General features: G+C 37.2%; 1 protein-coding gene across 4 annotated transcripts in view; it reads left to right on the top strand.

The window, feature by feature from the left end:
* PDE7B (phosphodiesterase 7B) overlaps window positions 1-23,609 on the top strand; it is a 174,711-nt gene that overhangs the window by 44,543 nt on the left and 106,559 nt on the right. For 2 of the 4 annotated variants that reach the window (XM_065680808.1, XM_065680804.1), the window contains one exon: window positions 15,517-15,583. In XM_065680808.1, coding sequence (XP_065536880.1) covers window positions 15,571-15,583 — 13 coding nt within the window. In that variant the 5' untranslated portion in view covers window positions 15,517-15,570. The remainder of the gene's footprint in view (window positions 1-15,516; window positions 15,584-23,609) is intronic. The other 2 variants (XM_065680807.1, XM_065680805.1) reach the window with 1 other exon arrangement.

Raw genomic sequence — 23,609 nt, 5'->3', positions numbered from 1 at the left:
CACCACCCTAACAGGAAAGAATTTCCTCCTTATATCCAATCTAAACTTCCCCTTTCTTCCTTAAATGGACCCCTGAAGTATGTACTGCAAACTGGCTGGTGGGTGAAGACACTCATGTCCTGGACACTTGTGGTGAAGGTCAACAGAGTAGACAAGGTTGAGATATTTTCTGTTTGTTTTACGAAAATGTTCAGGAACAAAATTGTAAAATATTTGTTTTATGTATTGTTTCAAGTATTATGCAAAACCAATAAAAGTAAGTTGAAAGAAAACATCAACATTTCTGATCTTAAATATCAAAGGACAGGAAATTCTCCATCCTTGATTTCCCATTGGGATTACGGCGATTTACTGTTTAGAAATTCCCTGCTTTAGTGTGATATAGCGTGTAAAGGATAAGCAGGATGACATTGAGTTTCAGCTTTGTTTGTTTCCAGTCAGACCCTTCACAGCTATCACACCATTGTAAGGTAACATCTGTAAGCTTCCAAAGATATCATAGCCTAAACACTTTTTGATACTGGATTAACATCCTTTCCATGGGAAAGACACATTTTTAATCTTTTTCCAGGCTTCTGTGTTATTACAATAGGCTATTTTAATACCTTCTATATGGTCTCCAGATAAAAATAAATGTGTTATCAAGCAATGTTGAATCTCCATGTTCAGAAGGGAGGTGGACTTAGGACAGAGCTTTCTCTCAAGAAGAAATCTAACTGTGGTAAAACCGATATACTTCAAAATACTAACCAGGCTGGCTCATGTCATATTTAGAGATGCTGTTAGTGAGCAGCACCAAAGCAATTCAGTAGAAGCTAAGCAGCTAATGTCTATTAGAGGCGAATAGGCAGCCTTGAATGAGGGTCTATGTCACTGATACATGATGGCTTTGGTTTTTGTGGACATTCAGCAATGAACATGAATAGCGATGAACAATAGAAGACAGAAATTTTAGTCAATGATGGTGGCTTAGGAGTTAGGCATAGAGAGGAAAGCTGCTTTTCTACTCTTCATAAAGGCAGGCTTGAGTCCTGCTTAGGATCTGGGTTGGTGGCTGCCACCTGATTTGCATGTAGGGGATGCTGAGTGTTGTCCACATCAGTTGCCAGGGCAACTACTGTCTCTGGAAGCTGGAATTTCTAAGCAGAACTAGCCCAGTGTCAGTAGACTTCCTAGTTCAGATGGAGTATGATTTCCAGTGGCTAAAGAGGGCTGTCAGTTATCTGTAAATTAATTTAGCAATAACTGGAAACTGAGCTACTCAAATAGCCAACTTCTTATATTACAGGGGTTATACTTCTGGCAAACGATAATTTTTTTTTTCATTTATAGATTCTAATACTGCAAAGGATGTTTCCCAATGTACTAACGAAGGAGGCCCCAGTCAGTTGTGTAATACCACACTGAACACAAGAAAAACATTGAAAAACCCACACGATACCTTTGTTATCCACCTCTTGGATTACTGTACATCCAGATGGGAAGAGTAATTTTACTTAGAGATTTTTTTAACTTAAGGAATTTTTGTTTGGTGAGTGTTTTAAAAATTAGAATCTCTTTGGTTTCAATTTTATAATTTTTTACCAAGTCTGATTATTTTGAAATAGGCATTTCATTAGATTAAACCCTTTCGTGTTCCACCTTCCAAGGAAGTTCTGAGAAGGCATTATTCATCTCTATCCTCATTCACATTTTTGTACAAATCCAATTAGGTCCATGTAAGATGAATGTGACAATAGCAAAAACAGAACAGACAATCTGATATGCAGAGCTAGCAGTGCTCACACTCCCCTTTAGATGTGTCCTCATGGTTCCTGTTGATGTCAATGTGTGATGCTGGTACATCCAGAGGCTTCCCAAAGGGGATGGAGAAGTGGGGGTGATTCTTTTAGCTAAAGAATCACTGTTACACGAGCCAAGGTCTTCTCCTTCCACAGATCAGAGACAAACAGAGCTTCTCATATGTTCACCAATGTGTTACCTGTATATGCTGGATTTACTTACATACAGGCTCTTAAGGAAAACACAAATGGTCAACAAGCACTGATTTAATAACTGTGCTTTTAAGTTACCGGGGTGCCTTTCAGAAATAACATCTCTACAGTGTTTCTTATCTATGTGACTCTTGTTTACAAAGTATCTTCCCTCAAAGCTGATTTTTTGGCTCAAGTCGCCCAGTTGACTTTATGAGGTGAGAGTGCTCATCAGTCTGCACTATTAGTCCCTGTATTTACTCATCCATTACTCAACAAGATAAATATCGTCATACTGTAAGAAACAGTACACAGAATTAGAGGCAACTGGAATGTTACTCCTTGCTCTTTCAGTGAGTTGGCGACCTTTAGCAAGTTTCTGCAATCAGCCCTTTCCTCTATTTACCATTTGTACAGTATCTAACTGTAAAACATAGCTTGGTTCAAGGGCAATGTTAAATAATATTGTAAAAAATAACTGACAGAAAAATGGAAAGAACTGAAAAAAAAAAAGGGGGAAAAAATATCATAGAGACACCAAATGTTTTCCACATGCAGAGACCAGTTACAAACTCATTACATTGTTTATATTGGTCTCAGCATGAGATCTTCTATGTTCACTTCACTCAGTAAATCAGCATTGCATTGCCAGCATTCAAATAACAAAAATGCATCTGCGTGTATAATACAGATGTGTCTGATCAATATGAGTTTAGATCCAAATGCAAATTTATTGTTTTCGTATAAACAGGGGGTATTTCAAAACCTCTTTTAATTGGAACACTGCATATTTCCACTGAAAAACTTGTTTGCACTGCACAACATTTCCACCTGGGTTATTAGGATCATGTGGCATAAAATGAACAGTACCTTTCATTTTTAAAATAAGGCAGGCCAAAATAATTAGTTATAAATTCATTATTTATGTATTATGTAAATTCTGTTTCAAACCAACTTTTTTAAATGCTAGGAAATTAAGTTTAAGCAAAGTTTGCAATTGCTTCTGTAAAAATCTCCATTGTTCTTTCTTTATAAACTGATAAGGATGTAGCACTTGCAATATGTGTGGTTTTATCTGAGTCACATGGCTCAGGTATAATGCAATATATTGAAAAATATTACTTATTCGCAAATAATAGAAAGTGCCATATGTAAATACTACAGCCACCATAATAATGCATTAATGATTTTTAAAGGGAATTTTAATACGAGAAACTTTCAGATTCTGACAAGAAAAGTGCTTCTGTCTTTATGAGAGAGTCCTTTCTCTCAACCACTGCACTGCACAGATTCTAAATATAACACTACTTCCCATGTAGTATAATTCACACAGCAATCTTTACCCCCAAGAAATTATAACTGTATTTTTATACTCCATTATATGTATTATAAGTTATACACAAAGGTATATATCAAAATAAAATAGGAAAACTGGAAACATTATTTTACCTATTGCTTTATTATTTCTTTAAACCTAAGAGGAAGTAACAGAATTCACCCAGAGCTTCAGAAAAGTTGTTCTGTTTACTGTGAAGAAAATGGCATGTTTTCCTTTAGTTGTTTGTGAGCCTCACAGCTACACTGTGCTATTCACTTTGTGTTCTTCTCAAGTGGTCAATTAGTCCTCATAACTATGACCAAAGCAATATTAATAATATCTTTCTAATTCTTTCACAAAAAAAAATCAGTGAATCTAGAGTTGTTAAGCAGGCCATGCTGGCCTCTCTTTATAACCAAATGTGCATATCCCAGATGTCCTGGCGCGACCATTCACAATTCCCTCATTTCTGCTCACCTGCCAGCCACCTTCCATCGTGTGGTAACTGGGAGAACATTTCTTTTGCTGTGCAAATCCAGCCTCTGACATTCAGTATTAACACTGATTTTAGGGTCCAAATGTACAGCAGATGTTAATACTTAAGAGTCAGCTAAATCCTTCTCACTGAAATTGATGAAGAGTTAGGCATCCAGGTTTTCTACATAATCAGGTGGGCTAAATCATTCTCTAGAAATTTCCATCTGTCTTCTTTTATGAAGTTTTATGAACTTTTTTTAATGAAAATCTAGAGGTCAGTTCCCTCAAGTGGGATACAAAAAATTCTGCCATAGTTTTAAATATGGTGTAGATGTTATTTGTTTGTGAGTTTTACAAAGCAGATGTTCCTCCAAAACAGAGACTTAAAGATACAGCTATGTAAGACATTCAGCATCTTGGCAGTTCTCTGAAAATGTACAGGGAGAATGATTATTCTTTAAGCTTATCATGTGAAATTGTAAATTCAAGTAAAAAATTGAAAAACAATACATCTTAGGAGTTGTTTTACATTTCTACCTTCAACATAAATACATAATAGTCAAATAGCACAAGAGAAAACCCAACACATCCAAAATTACACATTTTTAAGAGAGAATGCTGCATTGTACACCCAGTTTTCCCCTGGGGGAGCCCAGATAAAGAACAAACTATATATGGCAGATATTAGTCACACTACTTAATACGCCTATTGCAACAAATTCAGACATACGGTGATAAGATTGGTAACAGATACTGAATAGAAATGATGCCATGCAGTTTAGTCAGAATCGAATTGGTTAGCATTCAAACTCAAAAGCATTGTCTGATTTTGTACAGAAGAGTAGGGGATATATGATAGAAACTGCATCAGTAATATGTTCACTGTGTTGACTTTGGCAACTAAGAGTGGAAGATATGAGCAAAAGCAGGCCAAAAGGCAATGTGAGATTATTCCCATGACAACAAGAGGCTAACAGGTTAACATTTTTTTCTTCTACAGATGAAGTGCAGTTCTCAGTTTCTCCCCAGAAAAGCAGTATCTACTTGAACAGGGAGTAGCAGGAGACATGGCTTTGACATTTTTGCAAAGTACTTGAGTTTTACTACGTACAACAGGAGGACGTGTCTTTTCAAGAGAATTTATCTTCAGAAGGCAATCCAGATGGAGGGAATCGCATTCAACCAAATCCTTTTCTAGCCTTCATTTAGTTCTCATAAATAGTAGGTGGTGTCTCTTTTTAACAATGCCTGATAGAATAGTGACTATTTCCTTTTTCTTGTTTCTGTTACAAAGAAAGCTGGTTTAGTACAGAGACATTCTGTGAAATTTGTACCCTGCTTTTTACTAAATATTATCGTTCTTATATATATATGTGTTTACTGTACATTGTAGTTATTTAAAGTGTGAGGTATATGATCTTTTTTCTTCTGCAAAATACTGTTCTTCATAATCAAGTCTAAAGTACTTCCATGTTCTGTAGTGATGAAAAAAAAAACCCTAAGAAAATGAAGCATGGCAAGTAAAGTGCCTTCAGTAGTGTAACTTGAGAGGTCTTTAAACCTCTGATATGCTCAGGATCTTGTTTGGAATATGCATGAAGTGAACTCTATAATAGCACTACAGACTTGTTTGAATACCTGTTCACAAAACAGGATTATGAAGGCTGTGGACAGCTATGATGGCTTTATTTTCTCTAGACTGGTGATTGAGGGCTTAAGAAGACTTTGAGTGCAGACCTAGGAGGCATTTTGTTCCCCTGGAGTCTTTTTGCTTTTTTTTCTTCCAGTCGTTTCTTTTTTCTAAAATAAACCTCTTTAGAATGAAACGCTTTTACGATTTCTGTATGGGGAATCAAGATGCACGTCTTGATTGGCCTTGGGATGACCTTGGGCCTGCAAGAGAAGAAGGAAGCTGCCTGGACAATTCATTCCTTGTGTAAACTCCTATGATGAGTTTTACTAGAAGTAAAAGAAACATTTGCAGGAGCTTTGTCCTTTTCTTTTTGTTTCTCAAGGATAGGCACAGATGTAGTCTTGGCTAAGAAAATATAACCAGATTCTGTTGAGAAGCGAGAGAAAAGAGCAGCTTTGTGCAGCACTTGCCAACAGTACACCTGTTTTGAAATGATGCTTTCACACATTTAAAAAAAAAAAAAAGGCTCTAAAAGAAAGTCTCTGCTTCTGGGAATTATTTTCAGGGAGAAAATCAGTCTTTCTAGCATTGCTCCGAAAGACTGCAACCTTGGAAAGTGTAACTAATATGTCCAAAAAACATGGATTTCACTGTATCTGAAATACATTCATGGTGATTATTGCAGCAGCATCTAAATGTTTCCTGACAATAATGGAAGTTGTAAGGCTGTAGATATGTTATTAATCACACTTCAAAAGTTGACAAAAAGATATATTAGTATCGATGACATTGTCTTTTAATGCAGAAGATGCTCTTCCCCAATGTCTAATATGACAATTTTTGAAAGGCAAGTTTTTCCTGTCAAAACAACACTTGCTGTTTTTCAGTTCCTTATGTTCTGTATGTAGAAATGTGATGTATGTTGGCTGTACTTGAAGTTATGAAAGTCATACTTAGCTTTTTGGTTAGATTTCCATCCCTAAACTGCACTAATATAAGCAGTGCTAATTGACAGTTATGGCTGTAGAAGCATGTGGTAACAGGCTAAAATACAAGTATAGATGACCATTTTTACAGTATGTGTCTGATAACATGCTGGACAGATGTCCACAAAATTTTGTCTCAGGCCATTGGTACAGAACAATCAAAGACAGTGTTTATGTGTTAAGATTGCTCAGAGCAGTATGAGTTTACAAGTACAAGGCAGGAGAGCTCTAAGAAGGATAACCAAAATCAAATTCGGGAGTAAAGCTGTAAGTGGTTAGGGATGAACTCAGGAGATAGTCTGAAGTGAGGATTTCATGTTGTGACACACTAAAATCATCTACATAGCTAACAATAACAAGGTCTGAAGCCATTCTTCGGTTGTGTCCTCTTTACACAGCAGTTGGGCACAGGTTTCCTTAGGGCATCATGTGATGACACAGCATTGCAGAAATAATTCTGTTCTTATAAAGTTTTATTTGACGAGTCCTTCATGGATGGCAGACATCAAACACAAAGTTGTCTTAGGGGAAGAGCAAGGAGAGAAAGAGAATCAGAAAAGAGAAAGGTAGCTCACTTTTAGTAGGATGACCAATTCTGCAGTCATTTCATAGCTATCCATGGCATACCTCCAGGCCCAAGCAGTGTCTGGTACACAAGTGAGGAACTGCCTTGTGCCTAAGTGCTCTATTTTCACTTCTGCTAAGGCTGTCTTTTTTACCAGACCTTCCATGTTTTGCGGTTTGTTTGATGACTTATAACTGTCTTCTACCTGGTTTGTTGGTTGTGTTAGTTCTGTTACCTATGTCTGCCTCTACGCCAGAAGGTGAGTGAGAATGGTAGACTCGTGAACATATTACCTAGTTTTTGGTATGCTTCTGGCATGGGTTGTTCTAACCAACTCCCATTCCTTAAAAATAAAGTCTTGGAAAGGATGAAATAGGACTGCCTTGGTGCGTGTCAATGTTTTAGGGAACCAAGAACGCCTAGCTCTTGAGAAGCAGATGGCCACCAGTGCTTGGTACTGCTCAGAAAGGAACACAGTCTTATTAGGTAAGAGGAACCTGATGCCTGTGTCAGCTTACCAGCACTCAGTCTTCTTGTCCTTCCTAAGACTGTGTTTTTGTATGCAATGTATGGTATGCAGTAGACACACACAAATAAGCAGGTGCCAAAATTCATCTCCCGTTGTTCTGAACAGCCTGAGGAGACTCTTCAGGAGATTCGTTCTCTCACAGACCTCTGATTTGCTTCTTGAGTGGTGTGTCAGTCAGTACTTCTGAGGTTTTGACCGTTTCTTTGATCCAGCATATCAGTGGGAAATATGTAAGAGAAACATTTGGTTGAAGTTGAAGCCTAAATTTTCACAAATTAATCCTACATTTCCCTCCCATTAGATGTTTCAATAGAAAGTAAAAGTTAAAATGTCAGTGACCATTGAAAAAAATCTAGTAGAAGAGCCCAGTTCTGCAACTCAGAGGAAGAGGAAAGAAAATTAAATGGTCTAGAAAATGTTTAAATACAGAGAACTTTGATGTTTCACATCAGAGCAAAAATAAAGAGTCAACAAATTTGCCTTTTCCTTAGTACTGATAGTGTCCTCCCATCTTCCCTCCCACTCAAAACTGCTTTTGTGGTGGGAGGATCCATTACGTAATCTACAGATGGTTTACATTCTTTAAAATATAAACTAGAAAATGAACTGTAATACAGATTCATACCAGGGGGGTGAAAAACTAGTCTGCTCTTTAGCATTTCTTGGATAATGGCACCCCCTCAGAACATGCCTACAAGTTGTGCCTTGCTGTTAATGCAAGTTCAACTGTGACTTATTGCTTATTTAAACCTAACATTTTCATTACTTAGTAATTCTGGATTTGGCTCCCAGTTATAAACACTTGAAAGTAGGGATGCCATGTTGAAACACTGACAGATTCTCAGGGGGGTCAGGGCTACTGGCGCCTCCCTAATGGAGTCACACACTGTTAAATTTTTTTTCCTTAACTGAAGAAGAAAACAAAGCAGTTAAACTACTATATCCATTTTCCAGCAACACTAATGCATTTCAAACCGCTCTTAACCATAGTAAATCACAGGTCTGTAAGAAAATGAACTGCCTGAAGGTTCACCTCAGGCTACTTAGCCCACAAACAAGTTGCTGACTACTGGCAACAATGGTTGGTTGGGAATTATTGCTCAATTTAGTTGTAATTGCTTATTTTGCTGTGTCTTCTGTTCAGAGTAGCTGAAGGTCTACAACATGGTAAATTCCAGAATGAAATGCATTGCCAATGTGCTGCTAGAGATTGACACTGACAGTGTTGAAAGGTTATGTGAGCAATGTGTTTTAAATTCCTGTAGGGACGAGAAACTTCTTTCTCTGGGAAAGCTTGGAAAGGGAGGAGCTCTCAAAACAAGTCTGCCCAGGCATAGCTATTCAACTGCAGAAAATCATCCAGATAGTAACAGAACCTGAATTTTCAGTTTCAGTATTCCTCAATGCTGACACTAAATAAGGAAGCTGGAAACTTTACACACGAAATATGATATAGGTGCAATATAATAGTTGCAGTGTAATAACAGTGATTTGAAGAATAGCAAATGTAGCATTCTGGCTGCTAATAATATTTTAAAGGCAATTGTCAGTATGCTGTGATTATGCCACATTTCTAAATGGGTGGGCATACACACAATGCATACCAATTCAAGGCAAGTGTACTTTCCTCATGCCCAATTTAGTGGAGCACTTAGCTTGCCAAATGTAGGTCTAAATTTTCAGATAAGTATGAGATTTTATCTATAATCATTACGGAGACTGTTAATAGGGCCCAGAGAGGTAATATGTAAACAATCACAGTTTTTATAGATCTTGGACAATGTCATTAGCTGAAAGATTCTAGTGGTATTTGTTACCAATGGGAATGTTTATATATGCAATTCTCAAGTTATATTTATTATACACATATTTTCACATGAGAAAGGCTAAACAAAGTTCTTAAAGAACTCAGAGATGGCAATTCAGGGCCATATGAATAGGGTGAGCTTTTTGCAATTATTCACTCCAGAGAAAATTGTTCAAATGTGGGCCTGTTAAATTTAAAATAAGGTGTGGTATAGAGAAAAAAAACTTGTCTCTAAATAAATAAAAACAATGGTTTTATTTCCTTCGCTAAGATCAACAAAGACCGTGCATAAAGATTCAGCAAAATTCAAAAGTATTTGACATTTAAGTTCATCTTAAGATTACACAAGGTTTTGGTAGGGAACTTCCTTGTTTTACATAGACATTGATTTAATCACTAACAGATATTATTAGAAGGCTTACATTTGGGGGGAGGTGCTTGTGAAAAGGCTGCAAGTCGGACAGATTACATATGTCTGTCTTCTCTGGTAGTTCCTGTACTTTTCTTTTGTCCCTGTCAAGAGAGACAAAACTGGAAATACACTGAAAAGTGTAAGAAAGAATTGGAAATCTGTCAGTTCCTACTCTGATAATTCATCAGCATTTGGGAGGAATCCACCTTAAATCTCCCAGACAACCTGAAGATGAAGAGCATGTGGCCTGACTCATTGTAATTTTGCCTTTAATTTTCAGCTATCTATATAAGTGGCCAGTTGTTTTATAAAATGTTGCTAAGACTTATGAAGTAGTGTTGCTTGTCACACTAACAGACTTTACATCTATAAATCCTTAGGCAATTAGAATGATGCTTTATTTTAGATACCAGAGGATTTTGTTGAAGTACTTTTTAAAGGTGATGGAGAAAGGAACATACGTAATAGGAAAACAGATTTATGAATAGCAGTAGCATTTTTTTGCCTCTGAGATAATCTGGGTTTTTTTCATAGAAGCTGCTCACTCTGCCTTCAGTTCTTTTAATCAGTTGTGTCTGTGAGTATATCTTTCAACTCCGGTTTCTAAAGGAGTGAGAAATTATATGCAGTACTGTGAAGGAGAAAAAAAAAAGGAAAAGAAAGGAAAGGAAAAAGGAAAGGAAAGGAAAGGAAAGGAAAGGAAAGGAAAGGAAAGGAAAGGAAAGGAAAGGAAAGGAAAGGAAAGGAAAGGAAAGGAAAGGAAAGGAAAGGAAAGGAAAGGAAAGGAAAGGAAAGGAAAGGAAAGGAAAGGAAAGGAAAGGAAAAAGAAAAAACTTACTAAACAATGTTATGTAAAATCCACTTCTTTCTACATTGGTAGGAGCAAAACATACTAACTTAAGGTTACTTTAAAAAAATGAATCAGATGAATTCTTAAAAACTATTTGTCATGCAACAAATGTGCAATTAACACAACTCTTCTATGTGGAGGTATAATAATCTCTGGCACCTCCTACAAAAAGAAAATCATCCAATCTTTATTGTCATGTTTGGCTGATCATGCACATCAAGTATATCACTGATTACTGCAGTTTTGGAAGAGACATATGTGTGTTCCTATTCCAGTAACCTTTTAGCTGACTAAGCCAGCTTTTCAAAACTTGGTTGTGTCCAGCTGTTCAAATTTCATGCTGGAAAAAAATCTTATTATATTTTTAAAGTACTTACACTCTAAAATTATTATAATAGTTGAACGTTAATTTTATGTCTTTAATAAATAGAAATTAAATGCCACTTAATTGCAATTCTCATGACAAACACTTTCATCTTTACTTGCTGAATTTTGTCATAGGTAAAAATGTATCCCTATTTATTTCAATTACTCAATTTCCATCTCTCTTCTTAAAGGATGTAAAGCTTTCATTTACCATACAAATAGAAGTTGAATAGAATTATTTCAAAACCATTTTTTTCATAGATAAAATTTTCTCCACAAGATACAAACAAAAACCAAAAAAAACAACAACTAAGGACATATTATCTGGGGTGCATATATACCCTGCTTATTGCTACACATCTCAAATCCTCAAATGCAGGTGCTGTGAGCCCAGGAATGCTGCAAATGGAAACCCAGCCTATGAATGATCACGGAATACTGGAGAAGTAATAGGAGATGCATTACTGCATTAGTACAACTGACGAGGGCAGATTTTCCTTCTGCTGTCTCTATGAACTTTTTTTTCTGCCAGTAGTGCCCTACTTTTCTGCAGTTTTACTTACACCCTTTTGGCACAGGGCTCCTTACAGAAGACTTCGTGTTTTGCTGTGTACTTCTTATAGGATCTTGCAAAGACATCATCTTGCCTGAGAGCACCCTCCTCCATCAGAGTCTGGTGCCTGTGACTGGTGCCTGTATATATAGTATTTCCCTTTTCCGACAGGTGGTACTGGGGTATCATAGCCAAGAAGGCTGGCTTGCAGCTCTCCAATTCACTTATCAAAGGAACTGAGTTCATGTCACATTTCTTCTGGATATCGTGTCCTTTCATCCCTATTCTCTAACAACAACTCTCTCAGTCTTTTCTCTTTTTTTTTTTTTTTTTAAGCTCTGCTTTCAGCTGCTCTGTGATTCAGTCTCTTTTTCCATGGGGGACTTAAAAGTTTCATTCTTGTTTACTACATTTCAGCTTTTGTAACAGACTCAGTACCGTGGCATATATCTGAGCTCAAAAAAATAGAGTTGAGAGTAGATAATTTATTAATTATTTTCTAATAAAAATATAAATACAAATATTTTCTCATGTGTCATGAATTGCGGGCTGCTATCCTATGATGTGGAAATACATCTATATGACTGAAAACATTATTAACTAAAAGTAATTATATTTTCCCCTTCTCCAGAAGGAGAAAAAAACCCACAGCAGGCTAGTACAGAGTTCAGTGATTCAAGACATATGAAGATACAATGAAGATTTGGAAGTGTAGATTTTACTTGCTTTTACCCATTTTTTTGTTAAATCTGACCACTTCCACACACAGCAGTGGCTTAAGATTTCAACAACAAATCCACTCTCACTTCAGGGGCAGTGAATGTCAGTAGTATTATTTTCAGCAGGGCTGCCCCTGGGAACTCACCAGCCCAATATATAGGACTGTGTATAGCAGAGCCAATCCTACCAGTGCTATAGTAGTTTTAACCGTGAAGCCCAAACTGAGATTTAAACTATCCCAAACTCAGATCATTTAGATCCAAGAATATGATTTATCGTAATTTTAGAACTTTAGTGAGCTTCAAGTATAACCGAGGACTATGAATCCAACCTCATCATAGATTTCAAGAAATGAAGTTCAGAGGCAGCTTTCCTGTGAGTTCATTTCTCTTCCTAACTGGATAATATGTTTGGTCTTTATGGCTCACCATTGATACTCTTATATGTCTAAAATAGGAAAAGAGAACTTCTGTCTTCATCCAGACCTGACTCTAATGAATACGTCTCATGCTACTTGTAAGCAGCAGCTTCTAGAGGCTGTTTAGTCAGTCTTTAAAAGAGATGTCATATTCTCTCTCAGCTTCCCTAACAGACATATAGGATAATCTACATGTGTGCAATAGGTCTCAGATGTACAGCAGAGATGCACGGGCTATTCTTACTCTTCTCTCTGCTTTCTGACTCACTGAAATGAAAACGTAGAATAACCAGCATCTTATATCAAGTTCCTATCCCTGCTCTCTGATGGATCCACTACTGACTCTGTAGCCAATTTTGAAGCTTTCAGAAGAGAATGAGCAGCTGTTTTGGGAATAATTTGGAAATGGATTGGGACTGGTGAAACTCTTGACCTCATCTCTCAGTACCAGCACCAGTATACAAGCAGGCGGCACAAACCCAAACCAGAAAAGAAAGTAAGTTGGGCCAAGAAAAGGACACGAGAAGCTTATCCAGCCCTGGCAGAAATTCATAGAAGTGGTGGCAAGGTCTCCATCCGAAAGATTAAATCCTGAAGTCATTCCTTACTTCTCATTCATGGAAAACTTTTCTAACAGCAAAAATGCTCACACAACACTATTTTTTGAATGAGCAAAATGATTCCCTGCTGCATATCTGTGCCACTTTACACACCCAGAATCCAACTAAGTCTTTTTCAGATGTTCTGAGCAGTTTGGTAACAGCTTATTTTTCATCCCATTGATCTGTACGTATGAGCATCTGTTGACATCAGAAATTAAATTGCCATAGAAGCTTTTTCTGCTGGTATTTCTATCTGCAGTGGTAATAGTGAAAAATCTCCTAGACTGACTGCTGTAGTATGATTTTCAGCCAGTTCTGTGGGTTGCAGGAGTTAAGTGAGTTAAGATAAGGCTATGAACTTGTATACAGTTATCTGAATCTTACTTGCGAAATTTTCATCATAATGGATCCTGTGGGATGTCAGCAGACCCTGGAGAACATTAGCCATTTTCCCAGTTTCATAACACTAGGACTGGTGAATATTGTCAGATATTGTAAGACATTATTTGCCAGCCTGAAATGTGATGTTTATATAAATACGTCTGGAACATACAATACCTCTGAGGACCAAATTGAAAATAACCAAAGGTTTTCAAAAAGCAGCATAAATTCAGGAGTGAGGTGGGAGGTGAATTTTGATGTGCTTTCTTATATCTGTGATTGTCTAAGTATACTTATGGTCATGAAGAAGAAGCTGGGAGATTTCTGTGAAAAGATGTCAATATCTTAATATTCTTCCTAGAAGAATAAATTGCAAATTTCTGTGTCTTCTGGCACAGAAGAGCATTTGTAAAATCAGTTTCGAAATGCTGGGTGTTGGTTTTCTTTTGCAATCTTTCAGTAGTAAATGCTCCCACCTAGGAAGGTTAATACAGGTGTCTGATTGATCTTTTTAGATGTATGGATATATGAAAGACTCTGTGTGGGAGATGGCCTTTGTTTATTTGTGTTTATTTTGGTGTGAGGGAGGCAAAGGCTGTTTGTAAAACAGTGAGTTGCAAGTGTGCTGCTCATTTATGAAACTGTGGCTGTGTTTCATATTTTTTGAAACTATGGGTTTTTTACTTACCTGATTCTTGGTAGGTTTTAATATTTGCTGCAAATGTCACTTTCATTAGCAAAAAAAAAAAGGGGGGGGGAAGACAATGCTAACCACTTTATCTTATATAAGAAAGCCATAAGGTGCTGAAAATGGAAAATGCATACGAAACGGAGAGAAAGGAAAAGAAGAAAAATGGATAGCCCTTAGTGATTTTTCCAAAATTGAACCACTGTGCTTTTATTCCCATCTTGTCATAGATACCAAAACCACAAATAAGATAAGAAATAGATAAGAAAGTATCGGCCACATTTAGTTGTAAAATACGAGGCTATCCTTAATCCCCTATCAAGAGCTTTGAGTGTAGTGATACAAAACTGAATCTTTTCTGTAGCATCTGAAGCAATCACTGATGAAGGGATCTGTACACTGACTTTAATTGGAGCTGGATCAACTAATTAGGTTTCTCCTGGCATCTAAATTGACATGACTGTCTGCATAAAGGACTCAAAAATGATGTCTTGTCTTTGAAAACAACCAAACACTTCTGTATTCTGATCCTAACTCTAATGATGTTCCTTCACTGGGTTTGTATAGGGACAGAACATTAGCCCTGATAATGTATCTGTACATGTGAATACTATTTTTCATTAAGAAAACATCTCAGCATACAGACACAAATTACTTGCACCTTAAAAAAAAATTTTACTCATAGGTGTTACGAAGAGTTCAAGTTTCATGTAATGACAGTTTTGCTTAATAAATATTTAAGAGTTGTGGGTTTTGTTTAAATAAGTTAATTTGACAGAAATACAAATTCTTGGATCAGCACAGCTGTTTGTTTTGTTTTGAACTGGATCATTACACAGATCCTGTTTAGGGTGCAGCTAAATCTGGGTACTGTGACAACTAAATCAGTGGAGAGGGCTGCAGTGTCTACCAGTGGTAAATGAGGCTTCCTGTATAATGGTCTGATGGTAACAAATAGTAACATGGACCAGGCAGTAGTTTCAGCCAAACACATAAAAGTAATAGGTCCTACCTTGAGTTTTTCTTGGTGAAGATCCTTGTATGCAGTGTTGACCCACCTTGCACATTAGCAATGCCCACTCTTCCTCAGACTTTGGCTACTTGAAAATCTTTTTATCTCGGTGTGTTTACAATGTGTCTTTGAACATCTCTAGTTCTAAAACATAATCAGAGGACAAGGACAGACATACTGTCACAGAGCTCTTAACTAAATGTATCCTTTTTTTTTTTTCTTTCAGAGGTGCGGAGAAATCTCATTTGATAGTCCTGAGCAGAATGCCAAATGTGTTCGCATGCTAGGTAAGGGTGAGTCTTTTCTCCTTTTGATATAAGCGTGTGGAAATACATTTAATTGGGGATTTCCTCTCAAAAGTGCATGATAATGGCCATGATGATTGACGTAGTTCATCTACATGTAGTCCTCATCAATATGTTCCTTATGGTGAATTTTCTATTATTGAAACAAAGTGTGTATATATCCCAGAAATATCCATCTGCATAGATGAAAATATAGCTGTACCAACACCATAATTGTAACCTCCGATGTACTCAAGTCCAGAACTCATATTTGAAAACTGAAAATCTATACTTTGGAAGACAGTATTAATTCCACAAATATGTATCAAAAGCCTCTAGGTCAGACCTTCAGCTGCATCCATCAGCAGAAGTTCAATCACTGTGATTTTACAGATTTCTGCTGGTGTAGCACTCTGCCTACAGTTTATGTAATTAATATTAAGTAGAAGTGTCTGTTCTTTGAAAATAATACAAGAATGCTCTGCTATGTTTCATTAATTTCTGTGACCAATTTTATTGTATTTGCTTGTTTCATCTACAGTGGTAGTACTGAAACACTAACAGCATGGCTAGTATCACAGTGAAATGGAGTGTCTAAAAACCTAAAAGATGATGTTTAACCAGAAAAAAATGAAATCATGGAACACTTACAGCGTTCGGCTTTAAATTCTGAAAACCTTTTACCCGCCAGGGTTGAGATAAATGTATCCTGTAAATTAGAGTATTGCATCTAATAACATGAAGATTGAAATAGTCGCAATTTTAAAAACTGCAATTGGCAATGTCTAGGAACTTAATTCCCATCTGGGTGCATAGCTGTGTTTTGTAATAACAGATTATGTGGTTTGTTGTTTATATTCATTAAATCCTATTGTCACAATAGACTATAATTTCTGCAGAGGAAATCTGTCATGCTTATAGTGCACAGATCCCAACAGATGAACTGACACAATGGGCCATAATGATCTGTTACATCAATGATCCATGGTTAGAGGTTCTTAACGGAACAAGCTGACAGAAAAGATAGATACACTTGTGATCCTTTATCATGCCAATTATAATCTGCAGCTTTAATACCATTGAGATTGTAATACTCTAGTTCTAAGGAAGTTATATCCATGCAAATGTTACCATCCATTATGAGGTAAAAGGAGGGATGGGAAAAGGGTGAATAAAAAAATGTCATGATGATTAAAATCTTCTGCATGGGTTGGTTCATCACTTGGTTTGGCATTTTCGTAACACAGTCCAAAATTGTGAGTTTGACATCATCATTTATGCAAATGATTCTTTAGGAACAGTGAGCAGAACAAGATTTTGTTTCCATTACATATATTTTTATCTATGTCTTGTACTAAATGTGTGTGCAAAAATGAGAAGATATGCTGTGCTCTGTAAGGAAACTGCTAGGAATGTAAAAGTGATTCCAAGGGGACATGCCAAAGGTGTGACTAGCTCTCAGAGGTTACATCTCTTGTACAAACAGATTTCACCTGCTATTACTATTCATCAGTGTCTCTAACAAATTAAGGACTGTAGTGTCATATATAATATAGGATATTACATTTCACCCCAAGGTATCCCAAATTACGTACAGAGCTGAGTGCAAGTGCATATCCCACAGATGGCTCTGTAAGAGGTATGGAAAGTAGAAACTTGCATGATATGGTTGATCTGAGGGGCAGCTACTGGAGGCAAACTCCACAGTCTTGATTTATCATAGAAATGTGTGTGGCTCTGGTAGTGCTGTAAAGCCAGATGGTGTCCATTCTGGTACCTCTCCTTTCATACTGAACTCTGTGTGGAAGAGCAGGAGCCAGCAATCATGCAAGCTAGAAGGTCTAAGACACTGTGCTGAATACATCATGTAGTGTCCAATTTCAGATTTTACAAGGGAATTAAATTTCCAAGGGAACAAAACACAAAGTTTGTCACTGATCAATGCAGAGCTGACTTAACAGCTGTGGTTGTAAGTAAGTGAACAAAGCACAATGTGCCTTCAGAAAGGGACCTCTTTCTTGACTGCTTGGTCTTTAAGATATGCTGAAGCAGTCATGACGTCATCTACTGTAACAGTGACACAGTGCTGACAGAAATCTAGAGGGCAAGTCCCAGCAACTGCAAGAGGATAATTACTTATTAACTTAAAAAATACAGAAGTCTGGAGTACTGGCTGTATTTCTTCAGAGATCTTTGACATAAGACCAGCCCATGCTTGGAACTGTACGGCAGTACTCTAAAGTCGCAATAGCTGGGCTGTTTGGCTTGCTTTTTTTTTTTTTTCAGAAACAGTCTGTATCTGTGTTATGTTACTGGTTCTGAGAGAGCTTCAGATTTAAAGGTTTCAGGAGTAATGATATCCTTGCTACTGTGAGTCCACTTTCCTTGAGGTAACGTGGATTATATGGATGAGATTCTTTTTCGGTATAGCTGTGGAAGAGGGGTTTGCAGTAAAAATCTTACTCTGTTACTATCTTCCTGCTAGAAATAATAGATGAAAAATGCCTAAACACTTACAATGGCTATAGTAAAAGTGGGTGACTTTTCAACGGACTAACTAGACATTGTTTAACCTAAGGGTAAGGACAAAAGAATCAGTTTAATGCCTCATCTTTCAGCATCTGAGTGATGGATATTTATAATCCAAGTGTGAATAATAACTTGAACAACTAAATTAAAAGGTTACTTAGCAGTGCTTCCTCAGGATATAATAGTGTTCTACCCAGGATATGCTTACTATCAGTGTAATTGCATGTACTAAGATTCTTACAGAAAAAATGTTCTGCCTCTTATTTTTTATATTGAGTTTGTTCCCTTACACCTTGATATGTTGCACTAGTTAAAGCAACACTTTTGTAACCATCACAGAAGAAAGTCAGTCAGTGGCCCCCCTTAGCCTTTTGAAGACCAGTATTCACAATCTAAACCTATCAAGAATTTCTTGAGCCTGGCATTGGCTAAAGCTTTAAACATCCCTGCACATCCATTGTCCTTTGAAAAATGGCAAGAGAAGTGCTTTCTCACTTCTTAGGAACAACAAGAACTGATTTCTAAGTACAATGAGAAGGTGAAGTACTATAGTAATACAGGTAGTGAAAATGCCACACTGTTGATAAACATGTGTTGTCAGAGTTTTCCCTGGAATATCTGAGTCTCTCTGGAGGCACTTCCAGTGGAAGCTAGAAAGTCTACACTATTCTACTTAGCCTAGACATGTTATCAAGTTAGTGAGGGCACTCAACTGTGGCAAAATTGCTAGATAATGCTGAACTGGATATCAAAAAGCTTTTGCTTTATGCTACATTCTGGAAGTTAGAACCCTGGGATTCTCATGTCCTTTACTTATAATGATTGTGATTTAAAAAAACAATAGCACAGAAATTGAGCATATAGCAAGGTACAATGGTTATTAGTGCAGATATTCATATTATGAAGGGCAGAAGGAGACTATCTTTCTCCCTACAGCACCCACTGCAATTTTCAATGGGACAACCTGTGGTTAATTTTCCCATGTGTAGACAGACATATTCTGGACTCAGACATGACACAACGTGGTATCATGCAGAGATAATTGGGTTAGTTTGCTGTGAAAATTGCTGGTTGGAGGCCTAAGCTAATTAACTCTGCTGGGAAGAATTGCATACTAGCTTGGAAGGGTCCAAAGTTAAGGCAAATTAAGCAGTTCTCACATCTTAACTAGCTCATCCAAAGCTAACTTGGTAACCTCTGCATGGCAGAGCAATGAGTTTTATGAATTTATCCTGGAAAGAGTAATGTTCCCATATAAGGCTGTAGGCTTATTACAAAAGGAAAAAGGTCTGCAACTAAAAAAGAAATTTTAGTGTATAAATAACAGTTTGTACAGAATGGATATGTTTATCCACATATTATAAATATATAGCATAGTATATTTGCTGTATAGAAATTAGGCAGTTGCACCCATCATGACACAAAAATTAAATGGTCACACTAGTTTTAATCTGTTCAACCTTACTGATGACAGTGAAGTAAGTGGGATGGATGATAAATGCAAATTATCTAGTTCATTACTTTAGTAACCAGACTTCTATCACTAGATTTGGTTTTCACTACTTACTGAAACTCTGGGTAGATTTTGAAGAGGTCACATCTCTTGCTGGCCAACTCTGCTGTCTATACAGGCTCTTCCAGGGGAAATGTGAATTGCCCTCCTTAAGGAGCTAGTTAGTAAGATGAAAGCACTAACCTTCCAGACACCCCATGGCAAATCACTGAGGTGCTTTCTTTTCATTATTGTAAATTCAATGCAGACAGGAATAATGTGGGTGAGTTTTGTTTGCCTTTTGGTGTAGGCTTAATCCCTGTAAAAGCAGACAGATGAATCCTTGTTTGGAATAAAAGCAGTTTCCTCACAAACAGCCATTTAAAATTAACCCATGGAAGAATAGCAATAAAAAAAAAATAAGGGAGGGAGGGGGGTGGCACCTTTTTTTTTTTTTTTTTTTTTTGTTCCCCAGACTGCTAGAACATAACTTTGTAGCTTTAAGGCAAAAATCTCTTTCATATTCCAGGACAAATAGGTGCCTACCTCACTCACTCCCACCCCCAAAAATGCTGCTTTGTGGCATACTTCCACTGTTTATTACCTATGGAGAGTTATGGTTAAAGGAATCAGCATTTAGCCATGAAATGAGTTTCGTGGATGCAGCTTCAGTCTTGGTGGCTCTTTGCCCGCAGCAGAAAACCACCACACATTTGAACAGAGTTGGCAGCTGCAGCTTAAAAGAGAGAGACATTACTGGAATAACAACTGTGTTGAAAGCCAGGACTGAGGGATACTGGCAAGGCTCTGGCTGGCTGGCCTCTGCCTTACATAACTGTTAAGCTCACCTTCACTGGAGGGGGGAATCTATTAAAATTTACTTTGAGAAACTTAATCAGTTAAGTAATCATATAGCTAACTGGGAAAAATAAACATTGAAGAATGGTTAAAAAACTCAGTTTGCCCTGCAGTGAGGGGAGAAAAAGAAATGAGGCAGTTAGTCAAATGGTTCTGCACTGGTCAGGCTTTGCAAAGCTTTCTAGAGCCCTCACTGACATCATCTGAAATGTGACCCCGTATCTCTTGCACACACAAAACTTCTACTGAAACTGATAGGCATGCATGAGCAATGGTGTTCTAAATAGCCAAATATACAGACTATTTATATTCCAGTCATTCAAAGACTTACACATGCACTTGACCTTATGCAGACTAAGTATTCTATCTGTGCAAATGACATGAAAATAAGCACATGAAATCATCTTTGCAAAATTAAGCAATATGTTTATGGAGAAAAAGCCTGAAATCTACGTTGACTACCAAGAAATCTACACTCCTCACTTTGCTGCCCGCCAGGATTACTCAGAACTTTATAGCAGTGGGAGGGGGTGAGGCTTAGGATGTCTGCTATAGAAAGATAGGCTTCTATTCCATGGGTAGCTTGCAACAGAGGATGAAGCAAAGCAGGTTTTTTTCCACTATAAAGCAATGGTGTGAACGCATACAGAAAGATAAAAACCATGTCTCTTTTTAATATCTTGTTAATGTAGATAAATTCAAATCTAAACATATAAACCCATGCTAGAAGCTTTTCACTTACATTTCTTACTGTAACTGCCAAAGAATGTATCTCTAGCAACAATTTATTCTGATGAGAACACTATGATGTAGATAAGATTTCTGGAACTGTATTGAGTAGACAAAAGGTAGAGATTTTCAAATAGCTTCTAATGTTTTCCTTTTTTTTTTCCTAAAATATCATTCATGTGTATTAACACAATATAAAAATCAGACTTAACTCCTGATATTGCAACTGTACTTGTAATCACATTATAAATGTTGTATCTCTGTGACCTTACCACATTCAAAATAGAGGCTTACTGCTCCTTCACATCACTTAAGACCTCCTCCCTCAGTTGACTGCCTCTTCCTGAAACACAATGCCTTCTAAATCTCACCTGTTTTCTCCAAGAATGCTCATGATTTGTTCACAAGTGTACAAAGAAGGCTTAAGACTCGTTGCATAGCTGCATGTTTTATTTGGAAGGCCCCAGTCAAGATGCCAGGCTGCCTACATTTATTTGAGTGCAGCTTGGAGACATAAAGTGGAAAACCGGTGGGCACGAGGCAGCAACAGAGACTTCTTTGTCAAGGAGCTTATAGTGTACACTCCGTCACTGTGCCACTTCATCACTGTGTTACTATTTCATGCTAAACAAATAGGAATTCTTTGTTTTTCACTAGCATGAGATTTGTGCCCCAAACCACAAGGAATGTATGTATCAAATCCATCTTCTAGTTTTATGACTAATTAATTCTGTTAAGAAACTATAAAAAAAGATAAATTGAAAACTCTGATGCCCTTAGTGTATTTTAAAGAGTAGTTCTCTGATGCCATCTTATTGTAGTAATTTTGATTTAATTACTATTTTAGGTAATTATATAGCCTGGTAGCTGAGTGACAGTGACCACCTGTTTATCCAGTTCTGTCCTGTAAATCAGGTCAGACTGAAACCACTTGTCTAGCAGTATTCTATCTTTCAGAAGGGTGCAGAAGGAGACACAAACTGGCCTTGCATTTTGAGTAGGCGTATAAAACATTTTTCCAAACGCAATTTCTGGTTGCTTCTTGCCTATCACTTAAACATCAATTGAAACATATATTGCATTGTCCTATGTCTGACCTTGATGTGGGAAAGAAATGGGGGTGCCAGAGGAATTGGAGGGAACGCAGTAATGAGGATTTGAAACCATCTATATGATGTAAACACACCATGATAGCTCTCTGTAGAAAGGAGAGTTAATGTGTCACCCACAATTAGAAAAGCCATTCATTGGGACCACAGGATCCAGTTTATATACCAAAGCTCCAGAGATTATTAAAAAATCCTCCTCTCCCCAACTAAAAATACCCCAAGCCCCTGAGTCTTCAGCTTCCCTTTCTATCAACAAGGCTTCTTGACTTGGCTGAGAATCTCACTTCATATCACATTTAGAAAAAGCACAGATTTTTAAGTCCTATCTGGCAGTTGTACTCAAAACATGGCTAGCAAATTTAATGCAGTGCAAAGCCAAGTACCTCCCTTTTTGTCCAAAGCATACTGTAGACAGAAGGATTGCATTCTGCTGCCCATTTATGTAATGATCTGATGAAAGTTTAAACATTGATTCCTGTGCTTTCATCACCCTGAAGTAGTTAAAACCCACAGCAGCCACTTTTTTCTTGCCTACCACACTAAAGGCAACACAGGCTGGGGTTAGGTGCTGTCTGTTCCACTAGGATCTCATACCTTATTTAATGGCATTTGTCACATGACCTGTTGCTGATCCCCTGTTGGAAAAAAGATTTCAAGTGCCTATCCAGGCACATCTTCACCTTTCCTCACAGTTTGATTTTAACTCATGCCTAGCCTTGTACCTAAACTTGGACTGCATTCACATAATTTCCCATCTTCTGTGTCCAAACTGTTTCGAGTGGGATGTGTTCACCCAAAGTACTTGCTGTACAAAAAACTGCTGTGACTAACCATACTGCTGTTATAATGTTCTTTCAAAAATGGGAAGGGGGGGAAAGGACCAATTATGAGATCTACTAATTGGACAAATTGGAGAAGAGTTATCCACAGTTTTGCAGTCGGTCATCCCTTTTTGATAGCGTAAGTATAATAAAATCTCCAGATTTTAAATTTCAAAAGTTAGATTTTAATAGTTTAAATTTATATTCTGCGGTTTGAGTTCATGTCCAGGAATTAATCTTTGTTTAATTATTACTTGGTGATACCTTGCAATTTCACAGCCTATGCAATTTCCTATAGATAACTGTGTAGCTACTCAGTAAGAGTGATTTGTGTCTGACAAAGCCATGGAATTCGTATGCTTTCAAGCACTCAGTTCCATCTGTAAAAGTTCATAAACTTCTAAGCTTAAGAAACCATCTTCCTATATTCTTCTCTGCTCTGTCTTGTAAAGGATGTCTCAAAGGATTGTCATCATTTCCTGGAGCTAAAAAATTTT

Source organism: Lathamus discolor, chromosome 5, assembly GCF_037157495.1.
Source record: "Lathamus discolor isolate bLatDis1 chromosome 5, bLatDis1.hap1, whole genome shotgun sequence".
Taxonomy (NCBI): domain Eukaryota; kingdom Metazoa; phylum Chordata; class Aves; order Psittaciformes; family Psittacidae; genus Lathamus; species Lathamus discolor.
Note: the sequence above shows the minus strand (reverse complement) of the source record. Positions and strands in the feature narration are given on the sequence as shown.